General features: G+C 42.6%; 3 protein-coding genes and 1 non-coding gene across 4 annotated transcripts; 2 read left to right on the top strand and 2 right to left on the bottom strand.

Moving 5' to 3' along the window:
* Positions 1-6,068: 6,068 nt before the first annotated feature.
* Positions 6,069-7,864, bottom strand: LOC138603272 (coiled-coil domain-containing protein 122). The gene is made up of 6 exons (XM_069674953.1): positions 7,837-7,864; positions 7,374-7,489; positions 6,721-7,119; positions 6,538-6,654; positions 6,263-6,336; positions 6,069-6,165 (listed from the first exon to the last, which is right to left on the bottom strand). Exons 1-6 carry the CDS (start codon positions 7,862-7,864, stop codon positions 6,069-6,071), a joined length of 831 nt encoding a protein of 276 aa, XP_069531054.1.
* Positions 7,865-8,429: 565 nt separating this feature from the next.
* Positions 8,430-10,777, top strand: mtrf1 (mitochondrial translational release factor 1). Its single transcript, XM_069675468.1, has 9 exons — positions 8,430-8,901; positions 9,030-9,127; positions 9,216-9,297; positions 9,384-9,491; positions 9,603-9,775; positions 9,860-9,977; positions 10,073-10,209; positions 10,291-10,389; positions 10,498-10,777. The coding sequence occupies exons 1-9, from the start codon at positions 8,496-8,498 to the stop codon at positions 10,636-10,638; spliced, it is 1,362 nt and encodes a 453-aa protein (XP_069531569.1). The 5' UTR covers positions 8,430-8,495; the 3' UTR covers positions 10,639-10,777.
* A 390-nt stretch (positions 10,778-11,167) lies between these two features.
* wbp4 (WW domain binding protein 4) lies at positions 11,168-14,099 on the bottom strand. The gene is made up of 10 exons (XM_069675022.1): positions 14,000-14,099; positions 13,760-13,832; positions 13,599-13,661; positions 13,164-13,290; positions 12,890-13,081; positions 12,694-12,764; positions 12,513-12,588; positions 12,183-12,403; positions 11,866-12,101; positions 11,168-11,778 (listed from the first exon to the last, which is right to left on the bottom strand). Coding segments are annotated over exons 1-10 (1,263 nt in total). The 5' UTR covers positions 14,002-14,099; the 3' UTR covers positions 11,168-11,576.
* A 901-nt stretch (positions 14,100-15,000) lies between these two features.
* trnae-uuc (transfer RNA glutamic acid (anticodon UUC)) lies at positions 15,001-15,072 on the top strand. The gene has a single exon. It is a non-coding gene; the product is annotated as a tRNA-Glu (tRNA).
* Positions 15,073-15,181: the final 109 nt, after the last annotated feature.

The following is a 15,181-nucleotide window of genomic DNA, read 5'->3' as shown; positions in this document are numbered from 1 at the left end:
TTCACTGGCATAATGCTGTGCGGAGTGCAGAGTGATAAAGCAGCAGCTGTGGTTTCTGTGCGCCTGTGAGAGAGGGAATACACAGGGAACAGTATGTACGGGACAGCGCGGAGCTCTGCCATCTCTACATGTGAGGGAGGAAACGATACAGGGGAAAAAAAGAGGAGGTACCAGAGTTTTAGTCCCGTCCCACTACTGCTTTCTGTCTCATTCATAATTTACTGCCCCACTGTTCTGCCTGCAATTAGGATAGAGAGAGGAAGCAAGCCCAGGGAGCGTCCCCCCTCCTCCCGCTCGCACGCACACTCGTTCTTATGACGTAATGGACGACCTGGGACTCCCTGCTGCTCCCCCTAGCTGGCCTACTTTCTCGCTGCGGAGGAGCTAAATAGGCCTCCTCATCGCTTGTGCCGCAGCTTGGCGTGTAAACCATCCGCTGCGATGTTTGTTTGCCACGCCGTCTGACTCTGCGTTTTACAACCTGCGATCAAAACAAAGTCTTTAAACATTTGGGACATGAGATGAGCCTGCTTTTTAATCTGGATCATCGCGTTCTCATCAGATTACAAACGAGGAAGATTAGCTGCACGCTGAACCACTTGAATATATATTATTACACACGCTCAACGTGCTCCCTCCCTCTTCTTCCCAGACAAAGCTGCTCGCTCCACAAAGAGGAAGACGTGTGTTATACATATTTAATGCACAGACAGTCTGAGACAAACATTACACAACATTCTGCTGCGGAGCTTAGCTTAATTAACACCCTTACAGGAAGACGTGATGCTAATCGTCCACGTGGTGTGTTTGATTGCTCGTCAGAGTGTTGACAGAAGTGATCTGAGGCCTTGAGTTTTTAAATGCTTACTTAGTGGAAAGTAACTACGCTGATTAAACCAATAAAATGATACAGAATGAATGAAATTAGCGTTAGCACAGCTGCCTACATCATTAAAGCCGACTTATATCTAATCGAATCAACAGTACTGATATAACAGTGTCAATAAAAGCCGACTGTGCTTCTTTTTTCTAAACTAAAAGGTCCAAATATGGAGGATTGATCCTCGCTGCTGCTTTGGGTGGGTGAGAAACTGACTGCACGCCTTCAGATTGGCAGTGGGATCTTATAAAGCACATACTGTATATACACTGTTACAGTGTCTTCATGACTCATTTGAGTCTAAATAAATCTGCTTATGTCGCAATACTCGTCACTACGTGTAGGCGAGTAGTTTAAAAAGCAAACAAGCCGCCCACATGTATTATATAATATAAGCTGCTTTATAGACAGAGTTACAGAACGTGTCATAACGTGCATACTGTGCTGTTATCTATAGAGAGATAACACTGGCGTGTGTCTGAGTGTTTGCGTTGCTCAGGTACGTAGCCGGGTGTGGCTGCGTTACAGGCGCGTCTGTTGGTTAAAGGTTCCACAGCTATTTCTAGCTTTCAGAGCATTTCAGCTACGTCACGCTCTTCACATGGACGACTTCATGCCTGTGCAAATCAAGACATTCCTCAGATTAATGCGCAACCACACCCTGAAATAACTCTGAACACCTCCACCTGGTTTCTGTGTGTAGTCTATGCCAAGACGAAGGCCCAGCCTATGGAAAATAAACACGACCCACCCGGCTCTAAGAAGAAGGGAGATTTAGTCATCAGTGAGTCAGGTACAACAACGTCAAAATAAAGCGCGTGATGCTGCTGTTTAGTCTAACGAGAACCAACGGGAGCAATTAAAGTCCAGCAGAGTCACAGTGGTCTCCCCTGTGTGTTCATCCCTGCCTTCAGAGGGAGTCCCCCTCCTCACTACTTTTTAATTTGGTTATCCAAGCACGAGCAGCGCACTTATGTTCCCTAACACCGAGCAGAGGCCTGTCTCGTGAATCAGGATTACTGCTGTGTAAGACAGGACGTTCTCTGGAGAACTTTGAAGAGACAGTAAGTCCCTGGACAAACAAAAGAAGGTAAATAAAGAGAAATCCATACTCAGGGTGAGCTGTCGCCTGAGGGGCGTCTATGAAGCAGCGAGACTCAAAAGAATTACCAGGAGAAGCACTGAGAGGAGGTTTCTTAGATGCCTGTTTAACCCCAAAACAGAGCTCAGTAAGAAATCCTGTCCTGACACGGAGAAGAGAGTAACTTTCACACGTATATCTTTTGTTCTCAGGAAGCTCATCCCACCTTTCTCTGCGCGTGAGTCAACCGACGATGTCGCAGAGGAAAACTTTACTCAACAGCTCAGCTGATTGTGAGGTGAAGTGCCCACTCACTCCTCCTCAGCAGCTGCTGGGTGAGAGTCAGGGCGGGAGAGAAAAGAAATAAAGATGAAAGCAATATCATGTTTGTTAAACGTCTAATTATATAATTACAGATTGTAGAGGTGGGGAAATACACCTGGCCGTAGAGATGTGTTTCACTGATTTAAATGGGAATGAGGATTGCAAACAGAGCAGAAAAGATGAGTTAACATTAGTCAAAAACAAAGGTCACATTTCACAAGCAGGAGCCATTGGTATCCTAGCTTAAAATTGATTTTACAATAAATTAAATGTAGTTTCTTTTTCCGTTGATGTATCAACACATTTGTATGATTATTTTTGCTTTCTTGTTAGATTTAAGATCGTTGCCCTTTTAATGTCCGTAACTTAAATATTGAGCTACATGTACAACCAGCAACCAGCTAGCTCAGCTTAAAGTCTTTAAGGTAAATACACGGAAAATTTTCATTCAATAAATGAGCTAAGCGGCTGCTTTTCCGCTCTCTGCAAGTGCTGCGAGTAAACAGTAATCTACTATGGCTGAACAAACAAAGAAAAGATCGATGACTACAGATACAACTTCAAAAAGAAAACTCGACGCTCAGATGAAGCAAACAGTCTAAAAAGGAAAGCGACCGTCAGCCAGGAAAATCAAGAGTTACAACCGGACATCACACATGCAGCACTGTCTGGATACCTGGAAAGTGTGCTACCACGATTACCGTTTCGTCGGCATAGGTGCAAAGAGAATGAAACCTTTAAACAGCTCGGCTTTTTATGCCCAAGGATTAAAAATGCACCTAATAGCACCTTTAAAGCTCACTGATTAACCTTTAATATATTGTAAAGGCTGCACCCTTCTTCTAGTTGTTATGCTATGCTACACAAATAATGTCCGCACTTATGAGAGAAATATGAGAGATTATTATAACTATAGGTCTGGTCTCATGGATGACTCGAGCAGCCTGCTGCTGAGGACGGTCCCCAGATGAACTTGAAGCGCAGCACAAGCGCGCAGACACCAGGCTTGTTATCGTAAAGGTTAAACAGCTGGCGGTGCAGATACCAGTCTGTCAGGGAAGCAATCAGTCCGATACAGATGAGTGACAAGATATAATGTTTTCACAAGAGGACAATTATCTTTAGGCTCACTGTGGCTGTCAGAGATAGTGTCCTTGAACGCACCTGAACTTTCACATGCAGAAACACAAACACAGATAATACAGGTTAGGTAAATGCAGGTGCACGTGCAACACACACACCCACTTCCACAATGCATCTACACCTTTACCGCTATGTTCACTGCCAAACTCTCCAGTAAATACTCAACCTACATTAGATCAGGAATTTAAAACACTCGTACAATCCAGGTCAGCTGCCTCCAAACAACAAACGCGGGCAGCAGGCCAGAGAAAGTGCAAACAACCATAAACCTAACCACGCACGAGATGGGGCGCTACATTAATAGGAGGTGTGCAGAGCTGTAACTGTGTCAACAGAGACAGCAGAGACCGGAATGTATACTCACAGGTTGTTCTGCTCTGCATCTGTATCCAGTCACGTTCCTCAAGGGCGACGATTTATAGCTTGAATAAATGTGTCATATTCTTCCCTGACCTGCGCTACTTTCTCTAAGCGCCTGATGTTGTTGGAGAGTTCATAAACAGTGCTCCGCATCTGCTCAAGATGTTGCAAAGGAAAAGAGATGAGCTCAGCCGTTTTGCGGCGAGCTTCCCGCCGATATGAGAGCTTGCAGGTTTTACTGGCGCAATCGTCTATCGAAAGGCCGACACGAGGAGGAACAAAGAAAATATTAACACAGATCTACAGGTCCGACTTAAATGGCCTTTAAATAATATGATATATATAAGTGGAGCAGACAAACAAATAAAACCAGCATGTTGTTGAAGGCTGGTGTTACACTCAGTCCCTAATTAGCATGGATTCATTAGCTCGGGCAGGGAGGACATTTATAGTAAGAGTTCCTCACAGAGTGGAAACCCCCTGAAACGTCCGTGCAACACACTCAAGCACATCTTGCATGAGCGTGGTTGAGATAAATAATGCACAGTGGGTCTTAATGTAACAGCTCCCCATGATAGCACATTAATGTCGCTATATTATAAGATAAAAAGAGTATTTTTATGTGACAAAAATACAAGACAGAAAACTAAAGCGCTGACGCTGCAGTGTGTTTATGAATATGTACGACACTGTCCTTTCAAAGAGGATGTATTTGGAGCACATTTAACTTTACGTCTAAATCTCTCGTGTGTCATATTGGAATGTCTCTTTTCCCATTACCAGTGAAGTATCCTCCTTTCGGTCTCTTTTCTGCTGCGTCACCGCCTGACGCCACAAATGCGCCCCAAACAGGGTAACAGTAAACAGTGAAGATGTTACAGTGGTTAGGTCTTTGTTATTGTATCTATTACTCATTCAGTCTGTTTATCAAACTCGGCGCCGACAAACTTGGAACAACGCTCGAGCGCCGCTCGGACAGAGACGGGTGGAATTTGTAGCTGAGATGACGAGTTACTGACGGAGCACAGCATCACGCCGGATATGGGGCAGAGATTTGCGTGTAGATGCGGGTTTTGTGTTCCCATCAATGCCGATTGCAGCCGAGGCGATAATCACCTGAGTCTACTGCAGAGTCATTTGACCCCGGTCCGATTGTAAGCTTTCCCACTAAGCAAAAAAAGCCGGGTGTTAGCGGGTTTTTTGACCAGTGGGAAAGGGGCTTAATAGTGTTTTGGCAGTGTGGGAGCCGAGCAGCGTCACCAGCACAGAGCAGACAGGCTGACAACATGCTAATGAGGTCAGCCAGACAGAGCAGAACTCCCCTGACGCAGCTTTAAGGAAATGGCCCGATGAACTACAGTTTGTGGTTGAGTGAGAAACGACAACAGTCTGAACTTCAAATATTGTCCTGTACCAACCACTCATTCAGACTCCATGTAGTAAATTAAAGCATCTGTGAACATTGTTTATATAGAATAAACAATAACAATCTGAACAAGATAGTCGTGTGTTTTCACAGCTTTCCCAGGCCTCTGATGCACAATCCCATGCCCTTTCAAGGTGGTACATAATCCCAATAATGCAGAGCTATCTGAGGTCTCGAGGATTCATATGTGACAAATTATAAACGCACTTGATATCACAGGTTAGTGTTCCTCAGAGGTTGTTCGCATACATTCTGATGTGCACTCATTTTTGCTGTTTAATTAGTTCTGAGCTATGGCTGAAGCAGCACAGTCACGCCCTTGTTACAGCCGACAGTGGGACTGTCACCTCGCCGACCATCATGCGACCCAGTGAAGCGGCAGCTGGAACAGCGTGTACCAAAACAACACCATCGCTCTCGACAGTTAGAGCGGACACTTGGCTTTTGTTTAGCGCCGGGTCACTGTTTTTGGACAGTGACCGGACAAGCGGATTCGCCGCCGCCGCCCCGACCTAAAATCCCATCCCACGCCCTGCTGACTTTGCCCCCGATTTGAGGAAACACTGGAGCATGATGTCCAATAATTACAGGAAATGAAATAACAAAATAACAGATCGATTTCTGCACACTTTTTTCTCTGACACAACTTTAAAGGAACAAACTCCATAACTGATATTAACAAACTATAACCGTCTAGGTGTCAGATTTGTGATTAACATTGGTGATGAACATTTTTTTGACACTGCTGCCCCCAAGTGTTCACGTGTGGTAACTGCAATTCTTCCTTAAACATACAGAACCATAATAACTACATTTAGTCTGATCATAAAACACATATCCAAACCTGACACAGTTTAATGATCACTGACTGCTGAGTCCTGCTTCGACTTCTGCTGCCTCTTGAGCTCACCCAGCTGCCTGTCCATGAGGTGGATATCTTCAGACAGTTGCCTGAGTAAAGCAGATACAGTGTAGTGTTTAAGTTAAAGCCTCCTGTTCAATTATAACAAAGGAAAAGACCCTTTGAGAATGAGAATTGTATTTTTACTTCTGGGCTGCCTGGATCCTGGTCGTCTGGCAGTGGAGGCGCCTCATGATGGCTTCGTAGCGCCTGTTCTGGATCTGAGGGAGAGAAAACACACAGTAAAGATGAAGTAGAGTTTTCATTGGGGATAAAAACAGGAAGTCATATTATGATCTGTGGCTTAAGTCGACTTAATTCATGGGGAGTCAAGTAATTAAGATGAATGGATGATGAAACTAATTTCTAGTTGCAGCCTGAGCATTAAGAGTCAAGAAATTCGGAGCTTCTCTTTGCTGTACCTGTATTTCCTTCTCTAGCTTTACATGAAGTGCAAACTCATTTTTCACTTTGTCTCTCTTCTCATCTGTAGTCTTGCTCCTCACAGAAACCTCCTCCTCCAGAGCATCAATCTCTCTCTGCAGAGAAGAAAATTGTTATGCTAAAGCTTAAAATAAATCCGTATAATTCTGGGGTTTTTTCACCTTTTCCACCTGCACTGTGTTTCCACATGGATTCTCCAAATCTTCCTTCAGCTTCTCTTTCTTCTGCATCAGCTTCCCGACAAGCTCTTTCTTCTCCTCCAGCTCTTTATGGGCTTCCGTCTGCGTCGCAGCATGCTTAACAGCTGCTCTGTGGCCCTCCATCTTCTTTCTGTAGTTGTTGAACCCTGCCAGCGCTGTGCGAGCATTCTCCTCCTCCTCACTTATATCAAACTGGAGTTTGGTGTTTTTCTTGCTGATGGAAACAATGCGCTCATACAGGGCTTTGGTCTGGTGCTGAAGGTGCTCTATCTCAGCCTCATCCTGTAGGATTGTCCTTACCTGAGATCTCACATCCTGCTCTACCATGTCGACTACCATCTTAACTTCTGCAAGATTACGCTGGAAAAAGGAGGAAAAACATTCATATTAGTGTCTAGCCCCCTGAAATACATTCCATTACTGAAGAGAAATGAAATTTCACAATTGTAATGTCATTAATTAATTGTATCTAATTACCATGTTATGTGTCTAAATCGCCGCTACTGCCACTGCGGTAACAAGTGCTTCCACCCCTGTACAGTTGCTACTGTCACTAGTTTATAAGTCGTGTTAGCTTGAGTCTATAGTGAGTTAAGAAAGGGGTAAAGGTCAACCTGCAGGCCGCTGAGTGTCTTCTGTTTCTCCTTCAAGGCCACAGTCTGTGCGTGGCCATGTTGACTGACATCCTCAACTGCCTGGGTTAATGAAAACTCAGGCTTCTCCTCTGTTCCTAAGTGACAGTGAATGAAAGTCTATCAAAGTTTGTTAAACCAGCTAACTGTCAGTTTAACGTTAGCTATAGCTTATAAATTGGCAGTCATGAAGCTAACAAACTTAAATTTACATTTTGGCTTTCTTATGACTTTTAACACGTAGTTAATTGGGTTATAGCTAAGAGCCCAAAACGTTTAAAGCGAGATCAAACCGTCATAACAGATCGAAAGTGAGTTCAAATTAGCTAATAATTGGCTAACAAAGTTAACGTTTAATTGGCTCAGTTGCATAAACACTCTTAAACCGTAGTTATTGTTCATTTTCTTGCCAATAAGCGTGTTTAAGAATTTAACACCAACTTACCATCTTCACTGGCTTTAAAGTTTGACATATTAAAATCAGTTGGCTTAAGTTTTGACCAGAGAATAAGGCTTAACGATTGGACGTTAGCCACAACTGCATTAACGGTTAGACACGTTTAAAGCTGGCTTAAATTGCACTATGAACGTATTCCCAACGTCAGAGTCAATTAAGATGGTTGTAATTAATTTAAAATACTCATTGACAAAAATAACTAATCAATGAAGTTTGTTTTTCAGTGTTTGCTCAAATGAACCGGTTAAATTGGATTTAAAGAGAAAATAAACGTAAAAACTTTTTTAATGCAATTATTCTACAAATTGATGATACAACGAAACTACAGTTCCCAGAGTTCCCTTCTTTCCGCGACCTCGTTCCCCAACTACATCCGGTCTTTTTTATCAATTTATGTTTTTTAGTTGAAATAGTTAATAGCCCGTAAAAAACAGTGACTGAATATGTCGATCTTTTTATTCAGTCTATGGTAAAAACCCAATTCACACTCCATTCCAGTTGGTGGCGGTAATGCACCATAAAGAAAAAAAGAAGAAGAAGAACTACATCCGGTCCCCTTATGCAGCTAGCTTGACCACTGACAGTTGTTGTAAACACAACACGCGAAAATCGTTTGGCTTTACACTTTACGCTCTAAATGTTGACAAATGCTCTTTAATCGCTGGTTTCGTGTGTGCTCTTTGTGCAGCCGTGTAGTTAACAGCAGCAGAGGAGGAACAAGAAGAGGACTTGAATGGAGGACACTTACAAGACTTACAAGTGTGAACTATGCTAACATCACAGAGGTTCAACACTGGGGTACAATGGCACCAAAACGCCTCTGTCACAGGGATTTGGGGGACTTGTACAAGACCGAGTCTGTTCAGAGGTACATTCAGCAGCTTATGGAGGAGTACGGAGGCCTCAGTAAGAAGTTACAGCATGCATACCTCAGCGAGTCAGACAGAAAAGTGCTTATGAAGAAACAGACAGAGCTGCTGCCTGTGGCAAAAGTGTTTGACACTATTGAACAAGCCATGGGAGACCTCGAGGAAGTCCTTTCATTTTTGCATAGTGAGTAGTTGTTAATTTATTTCTGTATTTTTTGCAAGTGGAATAAGTCATTCTTTTGTAATTACAAAGGACACAATCAGGGTAAAACATTTTGCAAATGCCACACTCTGCTTTCTCCCTGACTGCAGGTTCAGCTGGCACCAAAGATGAAGACGAACAGTTGTCACAGATGTTGAAAGAGGAGGAAGCACAAATCTCCCGCAGGATTTTATCCTTAAGAAAAGATGTAAGAACATAGAACTGTGTCTACATATATAGAGATAAATTTGTTAATGAAAGTTTAGTGTTAATGATTGCTTCTTCTTTCTGTCCAGTTGATCAAAGCTCTGGTGCCCACTGACCCTCTTGACCCCAGTGATGTTGTGCTGGAGGTCGTAACAGGACGAACAACAGGAGGTACGACAGAATGCAAACTGTTTTTTCCCATTTTAAATTAATTATATTATTATTATATATATAACTATGTGTTTATGTGGTTTCAGGTGATATTTGTCAGCAATTCACGGCAGAAATGTTTGACATGTACGAGGGCTTTGCCTCTTACAAGAACTGGGACTTTGAGCTTTTGAACTACACACCTGCTGAGTATGGTAAGTCATATTTTCGTTTAAATTTCTGTATCATTAACACAGGTGTTCGTTCCACCTGAGCTTTTCTTCCTGTAAATAAGTCCTCTTTATCTCGTGGAATCTCTGTCTCAGGTGGTTTGCACCATGCAGCAGTAAGAATAGCCGGGGAGAATGTGTACAGACATCTGAAGCATGAAGGAGGAACACACCGGGTGCAGAGGATCCCTGAGGTGGGCCTCTCCTCCAGGATGCAGCGTATCCACACAGGAACCATGACTGTCATTATCCTGCCTCAGCCTGTGGAGGTACAATCCCCCTTGTCTCTTGCATTTTTATTGGCCTGTGTGTCTTATTAGAATGATTTAAAAGCATTTGTTTTGTGTTTAAAGTTTGACGTCCACATTGACCCAAAGGACCTTCGCATCGACACATTCAGATCCCGAGGTGCCGGAGGCCAAAGTGTCAACACAACAGACAGCGCAGTCCGCATCGTCCATCTTCCCACCGGTAAAACCTACCAGAGACGTTCCTCAAGCTGCTCCCGACCAGTTCTGCTTCATTTCATACAAACAGCAGGCTTAGTTGTTTTCTCCTTTCAACAGGTGTAACAGCAGAGTGTCAGCAGACCCGCTCTCAGCTGCAAAACAGAGACACCGCCATGCGTGTGCTGAGGGCCCGGCTGTACCAGGGCATGATGGGTAAAGAGACGGAGCAGAGGCATACAGCACGGAAGCAGCAGGTGAGTGAAGTCCTCCCGCAAGAGGAAGGAGTATTCACAGATCTTTTTTAACTAGGGCCTCTCTTGTTGTTCTAACTCCAGGTGGGCACACGTTCTCAGTCAGAGCGGATTCGGACCTACAACTTCAGCCAGGATCGTGTCACAGACCACAGGACTGGATACAGTACCAGAGATATTAAGGTAAATTCAGCATGAATCATAAGAAACCGAAATGCCTCTTTAGTCTGATTGATTTACTTCTGTTTTTACCTATCAGATAAAATCACATGTGTTGTGGTTCATGTTTAGGAGTTTATGAGAGGAGGGGAGGCTCTGCATGATCTGATCTCTGACGTACTTGAACACACGGAGAGGGAGGCGCTAATGGAGGCGGTGGAGAGCAGCAGCAGCGGTCTGACACCAACAGAGTCTGGAAAATCTGCAGAGTGATACCCACTGCAAGTGTGCTAAGCTTACAGTGTGTAATATCATGGCTGAAATATACCTTTATTTTATTGTTAATTTATGCTTGGGCAATACTGGCATTGCACACGAAACCATGTAAGACAAAGTTGTTTTTATTTTTGTAATAAAAGATTAAATTATGTAGCTTCTCTCCTGTTTTTTTCCCTAAATAATACTACACTGTAAAACAAGGGTTATATTTATCTATAAATTATTTATAGAGGCAATTTAAAGTACTTAGATGAGTCATTGTTTTAGGATAAACTAAAAGCATGTACGCATCAGAGCTTTAAAACTGAGCCACTCTAAGTGTTGACATCAGGGCTGTTTATCATGGGTAAGTATCCTTCATGGTTCTTTGCCAATGAGGGGGGCGGTGTAAACACCTATCAGCTTAATACACACGCTCAAAAAAAACATGTCACACCCTGCATGTGTGTGCCAGCATAACTTATGATGTCATTCTTTATGCAGTTGTAAATAAAACTTCTCTGACAAAGTTTTGTTTTCAGTGTCCGGACACCTTTTCCATCTTTAATCACTTCTATCCAAACTTCTTTATGCACACGTTTACTCACCAATATTGCTGTTTCACTACAATCATTAATAAAAAATACAGATGTGGAAAATACCAAAAAAATATATGCACTGAGCTGAGTAGGTACATCTTCTCTTATCAGACAACAGGGAGAAATTCATCAAAGTTTTCACACGACATCTCTGTACAATGAAAAGAACATATTGTGGCGAATGGCATGGCAATACCTTTTTTTTTTTTTTAGTCCAATTTGTCCTTAAAATGTTCATACAAAAAAGATGATATTTGTGCCTCTTAAGTAAAAATACAAATGGTGCATTCAATGTCAAAAAAAGTCCCTGTAAAAGTTTTATTCTGTCGGCTCAAAGTTTACTTTTTTTCGTGGTCAGTCGTCGTTGTCTCTCTGTCGGAGGCTCCTGGATTTGCCGTTCTGTGTCTTGTTCTTCCTGAATGAAGCGGGTCCGCCTTCCTCTCCGAGCGAGGTGATGATGCGTTCCCTGAACTTGGGTTTCGGCTCTGGCGGCAGGTCGCTTGGAGCGCTGGTTGTGCTTACCTCCACCTGAGGCAGCTGTAAGTCCACATCAGCGCTAAAAAGGGAAAAAAAGGTAACGGTTATAAATCAGTATCAGTATAAATAAGTCAGTGTATCAGGTTCCTAATCAAACATCACTTACTATGGATCCTTCTCTTCCTGGATCTGCTCCCAGACGCCATACGGAGTGGCAGCTTTTGGTCTCTTGGCTGGTGTCACCTTTTTTATCACCACTTCCTCCTTCTTCTCAGGCTCAGCTGTCGTGCTCGGAACCGCTTCCTCTTCTTTCTTCTCTTCAGCATCGTCTTTCGGAGCGTCTTCGCTCACTTTATCGTCCTCTCCTTCCTTTTCTGAGGGCTCGTCTTCTGCTTTCCTTTTCTGGAGAGAAAAAACATGTAAGAAAATGTTTAATGTGAGTCTTAATTAACTTTAATTCACCACCAGGAATCCTCCTCTTACCCTAAAGCTGATCTTTGGGACTTTGGGCTGCTGGCTGGCTTGTTCAGGGAGCTCAGCTTCCTGAGATGCCGGCACCCCACTGGAGCTCTCCTCCTCCTCTCCTTTTGAGAGGAGCTCTGGCTGAGGGGTCAAAGGCTCCTCTGGACTTTCTCCCTCCCTCTTGGACTCCAATCCTGGCACATCAATGGAAAGAAAGTCTCCTGGCTTCTCCCAGCTGGACTCTGTGAGGTGAGGAGGATAGAGCCTGTGATTAGCTGATACTATCTAACAAAAACATTAAGGCTTAATGGTAACCAAAGTGAATTTAAAATGCATAAAAAAACATTTGACCTCCAGTCTCTGTGTTGTAGTAATAAGTATAACCATCAGGACTGACGGCTTCCATCCAAGGATAAGCTGAAGAGCTCTAAAGTGAAACCCAATATTAAAATATAAATGATGGGAATTAGCAGCAAGAAAGATAAAAATACCTAATCAAAAATGAAATATTAATTAACAAATATTAATTAACCTGAGATAGTGTGGGTTGTGCAGAGGCTGAACTCTGTCCTTGGAAACCTCCTGGTTTTTCCCACCGAGATTCTGTAGTTCAAAGACAAAGACAACATTAAGCATGCTAGATAAAGTCCGTCTGACCAAAATATTGGATGAATATGTCCGTATATGGTTTAGTATGTACGAACATATTCATGGTTTAATATCCTTACCTCCAGTTGCTGTGTTGTAATAATACATATGTCCATCATGTGACTGTCCTTCGACCCAAACCTGCGCTTCAGGTTGGTTTCTGAACTTCTTGCCTTCTTTCTGTTTCTTTTGATGTTTTTTGGGATAAGGTTTTACCTGAGGTGGCGGCTTTGTTTTTATTATTGGTGGTGGTGGTGCTGGTGAACTTATTCCTATGACAAAAACACATCATTAAATGTTATAAATCTCCTCCTTAGTAGCCCAAATGTTTCCATAAAATGTCAAAATAATTACCTGCTGCCTCCCTTTCCATCCGCTTCAGATCCTCCTGATATGCCTTCATCGCAGCGTCCTCCATTGCGGCAAAGTCTTTAGACATACGTTCCTCCTGCTTTGCCTTGTCAATGCTCTTCTTTTTAATCTGCAGAAAGAAAGATAGGGTGAGTGGCAGCAACTAGCTGCCAATAAGAAGAGAGCCCTAGAGCCACAAGGGTTATATCTGGACCTTATCTCTCCTGCCAGTCCTGAGAGTGGTGCCAAGATGGGCACGTTTTTCTTAGCTGTTTTTATACCAGAGCGTGTCACTGAAAACCTTAATTGATGGGTATATATTATGTATAATCAGTGTTTTGTAGCCATATAAATCCACAGTATGTGCATCTGTGTGTTTGTGAGACAGCAATCACACTGGGGAAGTAAAGAAAAAGAAGAATATATAAATGTTAATACCTCTGAGATTTTTGCAGCCACATTTTCCTTGTGATTCTTCCCCCTTTCATGGAACTCAATGCTCTGCAAATCAAAACAAACATACATTAGGAACATACATTAGCATGTGTATGATGAATACTGTTCTCAGCGATATGAACTGTATTTTATGATCTACTCACAGGCTTGTTTTCCGCAATCCAGCACTTGCAGTACTGACAGAACTTCCTTGGTTGTGACTTCCAGTAGTCTGCCCTGAAAATACACAAAACGCTCATTAGCTAACAAAAAGACTGAATAAGGTTACCTTTAGCCTGGACAGCTAACGTGGCTAACTGGTTGAAATCCTGCCTAATACTAGACACCATGTGCTGCATATCTTCAATTTCACAATATGTCTCAAAATGTGTTTCCGAACTTACATTTTTAGTCTGGGTGGTTACAAATACGACGAATAATTCAAAACAAACCAAATGAAAGGAGAACCGCTTTCCTCATTTCAAGAATGACAACACTGTCCACTTGTGATGTCGTCATCAAGAGTCGCAGTAGATAGAAGAAGAATATGAGGTGTGGGATTCTAAAAACGCCGTAAACATATTAAAATAGATCCATAGATACAAATTTAAAGTTTTAAATGTAAACTATAGCTAAAGCGTCGTCAAGAATTGGACTCCGTTTCTAAGGACGTCGAGTAGACGCTCCACAGGTTTGTACTTTATTGCCACCTAGTTGAGTAATAGAGAAATGACCGAAGACAGCAGGCTAACATCCCTCATGTACTCACAACCTGAACTCCCTTGAAGAAGTTTCGAGAAATGTAGAGGGAGCATTGCAGCTTAAAAGCAATCGCCTATTTACCCTATAAAGTGTGCTATATGTGGTGGAATTAGGGGGCCCTGTGTTTTGATATGGGCCCCCATTAATGCACAGGTTTTAATCACTGTCTTTGCATAATGTATATATCTTGTACATGTTGGGTACAGTATACACAGCACACTAAGTGTCAGCTTCATGATGATTTAATTTGAGCCCTGGAAACCAACAATTATTTCCAGCTTGGAAGATTGTCCTGCCCTAAGTTTGCTAAATGTCATTTAGCATGGCATTCATTTAGAAGTGGTAGGATTCATCCCGCAGAAATAATTAAGGTATAACAACTAGATTGTGACACAGGCTATTCTACAAATCAAGACAATTTTATAAGGTAAAAAGCAGGACATTACCTTTCTATTTTAGTTTATATTGTGCCTAAGTAATACATATTATGATACCCAGATTTGCCAAATTACCACAAATGAATTGCTGCACAGGGAGCCTGGGGCCTTTGGGTTACAGAGAAGTAGGCGTCAATTTACTTTAATGACACATATCATGTATCCCATTATGATTATAAACTATAGTTACATTCTTTGGTAGCGTGTCCCATATGGTCTAGCGGTTAGGATTCCTGGTTTTCACCCAGGCGGCCCGGGTTCGACTCCCGGTATGGGAACTACTGTTTTGTCTGTCCATCATTTATAACGAGACTATTCTCTTGCACATATTAAATAAACATCTAAACAAAGTCACATTTCAAGTACGACTGCCATGAGTGAATTTAA

Source organism: Semicossyphus pulcher, unplaced genomic scaffold (genome assembly GCF_022749685.1).
Source record: "Semicossyphus pulcher isolate SPU_LCO1_2020_fin unplaced genomic scaffold, fSemPul1.0.p SCAF_24, whole genome shotgun sequence".
NCBI lineage: Eukaryota > Metazoa > Chordata > Actinopteri > Labriformes > Labridae > Semicossyphus > Semicossyphus pulcher.
Note: the sequence above shows the minus strand (reverse complement) of the source record. Positions and strands in the feature narration are given on the sequence as shown.